The 7,242-nt window shown below is 50.7% G+C and overlaps 1 protein-coding gene across 1 annotated transcript; it reads left to right on the top strand.

Annotated features, from left to right (window-relative positions):
* The first annotated feature begins 3,758 nt into the window (after positions 1-3,758).
* On the top strand, positions 3,759-4,298 carry LOC107110694 (60S ribosomal protein L11-like). Its single transcript, XM_015411493.1, is given in 1 exon segment — positions 3,759-4,298. A coding segment is annotated over 1 exon segment (540 nt).
* Positions 4,299-7,242: the final 2,944 nt, after the last annotated feature.

Here is a 7,242-nt window from a genome sequence, read left to right on the forward strand (position 1 = left end):
CCCTCCCTCTCTCTCTCTCACACACACACACACACACACACACACACACACACACACACTGGTGAAATGCTCTTCCACATCTAGAGGCCTTTGGAGCTTCTTGTGGCAGTGAGTCCCACAAGTCGCCTGAGGAAGAGCTCCCGGATGTGTGTCCTGAATCTGCCCAACGCAGCAATCCATTTTGATGCTCTCCTTTTCCCAAAGGAGCAGACCAAATAGCCCAGGCTGGCCTGACCTCATCAGATCTCAGAAGCTAAGCAGGGTCGGCCCTGGTTTGCACTTGGATGGGCAGGGTTGCTGAGCAGAGGCAGGCAATGGCGAACGAGCTGTGCTTGTCTCTTGTCTGGAATGCCCTGTTGACGGGGTCACCTTGAGCCGGTTATGATTCAATGGCTGGCTGCTGCTTCTTCTTCAGGGTGGTGAATAGAATTCCCTCTCCTTTCATCAAACCTGTGGAGGAGGGGGAGATTGGATTTATACCCCACCTTTCACTACCCAGAGGAGTCTCAGAGCGGCTTACAATCTCCTCTCGCTTCCCCTCCCCTCCACACAACAGGCACCCTGTGAGGTAGGTGGGGCTGAGAGAACTCTGACAGAAACGGCTCTTTTTTTCAAGAACAGCTCTGACAGAACTATGGCTTGCCCAAGGTCATCCAGCCAGGTGCAAGTGGAGGAGTGGGGGATCAAACCCGGTTCTCCCAGATTAGAGTCCGCGCACTTAACCGCTACACCAAACTACACCAAACTGTGGGTTTTTTTTGGTTTTTTCCCATTTTTAAAATGTTTATTAAGAGGAAGTATAACATATCAAGAAATATAATAACTGCAAAAGAGTATACAACTGTCCTGAAGATCCAAAATTACAAACCAACCAGTTAGTCATCAATACAGATTTTTACAACATAGGTCAGGCTGTGAGACGGTACCTGCCTCAGGATCATCCACTGATATTCACTGTGAATTGAGCCTGGGCCTCCCAGGCCCCCCATCAGACACTCTAACCACTGCACTACATCTTTGCTAACCCCGCTGGTGGACCTCCCGATGGCACCTGGGTTTTGGCCACTGTGTGACACAGAGTGTTGCACTGGAGGGGCCATTGGCCTGATCCAACATGGCTTCTCTTATGTTCTTATGTCTGGGGCAGTGATGCTCTGTCTTCTTGGTGTTTGGGGGGCAAGAGTGGGAGGGCTTCTGGCCTTCTGGCCCCGCTGGTGGACCTCCTGATGGCACCTGGGTTTTGGCCACTGTGTGACACAGAGTGTTGCACTGGAGGGGCCATTGGCCTGATCCAACATGGCTTCTCTTATGTTCTTATGTCTGGGGCAGTGATGCTCTGTCTTCTTGGTGTTTGGGGGGCAAGAGTGGGAGGGCTTCTGGCCTTCTGGCCCCGCTGGTGGACCTCCTGATGGCACCTGGGTTTTGGCCACTGTGTGACACAGAGTGTTGCACTGGAGGGGCCATTGGCCTGATCCAACATGGCTTCTCTTATGTTCTTATGTCTGGGGCAGTGATGCTCTGTCTTCTTGGTGTTTGGGGGGCAAGAGTGGGAGGGCTTCTGGCCTTCTGGCCCCGCTGGTGGACCTCCTGATGGCACCTGGGTTTTGGCCACTGTGTGACACAGAGTGTTGCACTGGAGGGGCCATTGGCCTGATCCAACATGGCTTCTCTTATGTTCTTATGTCTGGGGCAGTGATGCTCTGTCTTCTTGGTGTTTGGGGGGCAAGAGTGGGAGGGCTTCTGGCCTTCTGGCCCCGCTGGTGGACCTCCTGATGGCACCTGGGTTTTGGCCACTGTGTGACACAGAGTGTTGCACTGGAGGGGCCATTGGCCTGATCCAACATGGCTTCTCTTATGTTCTTATGTCTGGGGCAGTGATGCTCTGTCTTCTTGGTGTTTGGGGGGCAAGAGTGGGAGGGCTTCTGGCCTTCTGGCCCCGCTGGTGGACCTCCTGATGGCACCTGGGTTTTGGCCACTGTGTGACACAGAGTGTTGCACTGGAGGGGCCATTGGCCTGATCCAACATGGCTTCTCTTACGTTATGTCATCAAGAGGGAAATGCCCTTTTCTGGTGCTCTCAGTCTCCTGAAACACAGCACGGGGCCCCCCAAAAAAATTGATATAGGTATCTCTTCCCTCATCTTCCATTTCCAGAACAAAGAACCCCCTCGAGGGCCTCCGACTGGAAACGCTTCTTTCCCACTTTCCATTTTTATTACCCGCATTTTGCTTCCCCCAGACGGGCAGAAGAAATAAAGGCAGAATAATTTGCAATGCAGAGGAAATAAAAGCAGAGTCGCAGATAGCAATTGCGTTGCTGCCGAGGAACATCTGGTCGCCAGCTCTCGGTTGGGAAATACCTGAAGCTTTGGAGGTGAAGGCTGGGAAGGGGTACGGTGCCACGGAGTTCATCCTCCAAAGTAGCCCCTTTGCTCCAGGGGGAACTGATCCCTGTAGTCCGAAGACCAACTGTAATACCAGAGGTTCTCCAGACCCCACCTGGAGGTTGGCAAAGCAAAGGAGGAAATACTACGCCAACCAGGGAGGGTGACCAACCTCCATCTGGGGTCAGGAAATCACCTGCTCTTACAATTGATCTCCAGGGAATCCAGAGCAGTTCCCCTGGAGAAAATGACTGCTTTGAAGGTTGTGTCTCTGGCATTATACCCTGCTAAGTTTGGTGTCGTGGTTAAGAGCGGCGGACTCTGATCTGGAGAACCAGGTTGGATTCCCCCACTCCTACACTTGCAGCTGCTGGATGACCTTGGGTCAGTCACAGTTCTCTCAGAGCTGTTCTCTCAAGGGCAGTCCTCGAAAGAGCTCTCTCAGCCCCGCCTCTACCTCACAGAGGGTGCCTGTGGTGGGGAGGGGAAGGGAAAGGAGAGTGTAAGCCGCTCTGAGACTCAGAGTGAAGGGCGGGGTGTAAATCCAACTCCTCTTCTTTTACAGGGCAGCCATTCTGCCGACCCACATCCAGTCCCCAGAGAAGGACCCCCTGAACCCCAAGGTAAAGGTAAAGGTCCCCTTGCTCGAAAGCCAGTCGAATCCGACTCTAGGGTTGTGGTGCCCATCTCCATTTCCAAGCCGAAGAGCCAGCGCTGTCCGAAGACGTTTCCGTGGTCATGTGGCCGGCATGACTAAACACCAAGGCGCACGGAATGCTGTTACCTTCCCAGCGAAGCGGTACCTATTTATCTACTTGCAATTTCTTGCTTTCGAACTGCTAGGTTGGCAGGAGCTGGAACTAGAGGCGGAAGCTCACTCTGTCATGCGGCACACTCGGGTCTCGAACTGCTGAACTACCGGCCTTCCACAGCCTGCAGTTCAGCGTCTTAACCACTTGAGCCACCGCAGCTCCAGTGAACCCCAAGAGGGGCGGCTAATTCACCTCTTGCTCTCTGTTCATTGCTCAGGTCAGAACAGCCCTCTGCTGGTGGTGGAAAGCCCTATTAAGTCACAGCCGACGTATGGTGACACCATCATGGTTTTTTTAAGGCAAGAGCCGTTCAGAGGTGCTTTTGCCCTGGCCTGCCTCTGCGTAGCAACCCTGGACTTCTTTGTTGGTCTCCCAGCCAAGATTGGACAAGGTCAGGCTAGCCTGGGCTATTCCGTCAAAGCGAGAGATGATACAGGGGTGTTTTTGCCCTTGCCTGCCTCTGCGTAGCAAGCAGTGTTCCCTCTAAGCTGAGTTAGTGTGAGCTAGCTCAGCATTTTTTAGCCTCCGGCTCACAGATTTTTGACTCAGCTCAGGAAAGATGATGGCGCAACAAGATCAGGGTGAAAAGGAGAACCCCATGCGGGAGCTGCGTATCCGCAAACTATGCCTGAACATCTGCATTGGGGAGAGTGGAGACAGGCTCACCTGAGCAGCCAAAGTGCTGGAGCAGCTCACGGGCCAGACTCCTGTCTTCTCAAAAGCTCGATACACTGTTAGATCTTTTGGGATCAGGAGAAATGAGAAGATTGCTGTTCACTGCACTGTACGTGGAACCAAAGCTGAGGAGATCCTGGAGAAGGGGTTGAAGGTGCGAGAATATGAATTGAGGAAGAACAACTTCTCAGACACTGGCAACTTTGGTTTTGGAATCCAGGAGCACATTGATCTGGCCATTAAATACGATCCCAGCATTGGAATCTATGGCTTGGACTTTTACGTGGTTCTGGGCCGGCCAGGCTTCAGCATTGCTGACAAGAAGCGCCGAACCGGCAGTATTGGGGCCAAGCACAGGATCGGCAAGGAGGAAGCCATGCGCTTGTTCCAGCAGAAGTATGGTGGCATCATCCTTCCTGGCAAATAAAAGCTCCCTGCCCTCAAAAGAATTAATAAAGCTTTCCATTGTTTTTTTTTAAAAAAGGAAAGATGGCTCCAGAGCAAACTAATGTAGGCAGTAGCCAAGTCACCTGCTCACAACTTTAATGCCAGGAGCTCGCAAGATAGAATTTTTGCTCACAGGACTCCACAGCTTAGAGGGAACATTGGTAGCAACCCTGGACTTCCTTGGCCGTCTCCCGTCCAAGAACTAACCAGGACTGACCCTGCTCAGCTTCCGAGATCTAAGGAGATCCGACTCGCCTGGGCCAGCCAGATCAGGACAAGCTTCTGCTCCACCACTAAATATATTGAAGGAATAAGAAGCTTCTCAGAAAGCATAAATGGCGCTTTGATTCCCTCTAGTGGAGATATTCTGACTTGCTAAATATGCAACGGTGGTCTGAGGGTAGTGAGATCCCGGTGGGTCGGCTGTGTTGGTCTGAAGCAGCAGAACGAAACTGGAGAAGCGGCACCTTTAAGACCAACAAAGTTTTATTCTGGGCAGAAGCTTTTGTGTGCAGGCACACTTCTCCAGATAGTGAAATGGAAGTTACCCGGGGTTATTTCATAGAAAAAAGGTGCAGTAGCTCATTAGCATAACTCATTAGCATAACTTATTTGCATATGCCACACACCCTGACCTCACCGGAAGTGTGTGTGAAGGCAACACCCACTGCTCAGGCTCCACTGGACTGTTTTGGATTGGTAGCTATTGGGGGGGGGGGGAAGGGGCAACATTGTCGAGGGAGAGCTTGTACCTGAAGGCGGGCCGGTGGGGGGGGGGGCTCTGCAACTTACCTGGCTGCTTCTTGCTCCTTGTGGCCTGACTGAGGGCTGCTGGGAGCAGGGGGGTGGGGCTTGTTGCATGTGCCCGCCCCCTGGGCTCCTTACTGTCGGAGCTGCACTCCTATGCACTCCCTCAGGAAATGACCCCTGGAAGTTACCAGTCCACAGATATAGGTAGAGGGTGAGCAGTAAATTAGCATGCTGTGTAACAAAGATGTTTAACAGATTCAAGGACCAAACAGGAATCACAAACTTAGTTTGTACGGTCACCATACTTGAGATGAGACAGATGGAGTGTAGTGGCAAGGTCTCAGTTAATTACCCTCAGCATACCACAATTAAACCTTTTAAACCGGGCCGATCTTATAGGGTTTAGTCCTGTATTATATTTGTAACTTTGTTAATTGATTTTGTTAATTTTGCTAACTTTGCAGCTTTAGTATGTGGAAGATTATGTTATATATTTTTTATGACCCATGGTCAATACAAATAAACTGAAACTGCTGTAATTAAGGATATACTAACAATAAAGGGGGTTGCGGTATGATAGAAACCAACACGACCGAACTACTGCAAAATGTGCAAAATGTACATACTCCAATTTGTATTTATAATGTCAATAATAACAATACAATGTTTTCACAGAAAGAACGTCTCAAGAATGATGAAGATGTCTCACAGATGAGCAGGTGGACGAACTCCCCTGGAGTTAACATTCATTTTGGGCGTCTTTTTCACACATAAACAACTCAGTCGAGTATCCTCACGGTTACAAATCCTCCAAACTGGACATTTCTTTGTTCCTGTACATCTTGAAGTTATTCACAAAGTGCTCCTTTTCAGCCCATTTTTATGAAAAGGAGCACTTTGTGAATAAGATCTGATGAGATCAGCCGGGCTATTCAGTCAAGGCAAGAGACGAACAGAGGTGGCTTGCCATTTCCTGCCTCTGTGTAGCAACCCTGGACTTCCTTGGTGGTCTCCCGTCCGACTAATCCTGCTTAGCTCCTGAGATCTGCTAGCTTGGGCCACCCTTGTCAGGACATGATGTTTATAATGACCGTTATCAGGGGTCATTTCCTGCGGGAGCGCACAGGAGCGGAGCTCCGGCAGTAAGGAGCCCAGGGGGCGGGCACATGTAACAAGCCCTGCCCCCTGCTCCCAGCAGCCCTCAGTCGGGCCACGAGGAGCAAGAAGCAGCCAGGTAAGTTGCAGAGCCGCCCCCTTCTCCCCCGCCCCGGCCTGCCTTCAGGTACAAGCTCTCCCTCCTCCGTGAGGGCAGATCTGTGCGTTCCCTCTCCCCGATAGCTAGCAATCCAAAAGAGTCCAGTGGAGCCTAAGTGGTGGGTGTTGCCTTCTGACACACATCCGGTGATGTCAAGGGGTGTGGCATATGCAAATGAGTTATGCAAATAAGTTATGCAAATGAGCTCCTGCACCTCTTTTTCTACGAAATGACCCCTGACGGTTATATGTTTTGTTCGACAGTTGTTGTTTTAAAAAGGTTTCTGCAGTTTCATCACCTATATCAGCATTGTTATTAAATCACATCTGTCCACAGGTTCCTACTTTTCAAAGGAAGATGAAGAGTTATTGAGGGCTGGGGGGCAAAAGGTATAAAATGGTTTCCCAACAGCATGAAAAACAGCTGCACTCACTTGATTTGTTGCTCATCTCATTTGATCTGTCAATTTTTCCAGCAGGGCTCGTATCACATACCAATCACAATTTTAGTTGTAGATTTCCAGTGCTGAGAAGTGATGGGTATTCCTTGTCACACCGGCAACGTATGGGCTGAGAGAGTCATTAGCTGCGAAGCAGCACATAGGAGAACTCAACTTTTCTCTGGAGGGAGATGATTCGGCCAGAAATTCCAAGGAGGCCGAATTGCTGCTTAGGCAATTCTGTGTTTTGTCGGCAGAACGAGCTGGGGTTAAAAACAAGGACAGCTTGGAAGCCATCCCCCGTGATAAGTTGTGTGTGGGTTCTACTGGAGAATCAAAAGAACCTAAGAAGAGCCATGCTAGATCTGACCAGTGGTCCATCTAGTCCAACATCCTGCCTCACCCAGTGGCCAACCAGTTCCTCTAGAGGGCCAACAACAGGGCAGAGAGGCCGAGGCCTTCATAAGAACATCAGAAGGG

Source organism: Gekko japonicus, unplaced genomic scaffold (assembly GCF_001447785.1).
Source record: "Gekko japonicus isolate JY-2015 unplaced genomic scaffold, Gekko_japonicus_V1.1 scaffold5078, whole genome shotgun sequence".
In the NCBI taxonomy this organism is placed as follows: domain Eukaryota; kingdom Metazoa; phylum Chordata; class Lepidosauria; order Squamata; family Gekkonidae; genus Gekko; species Gekko japonicus.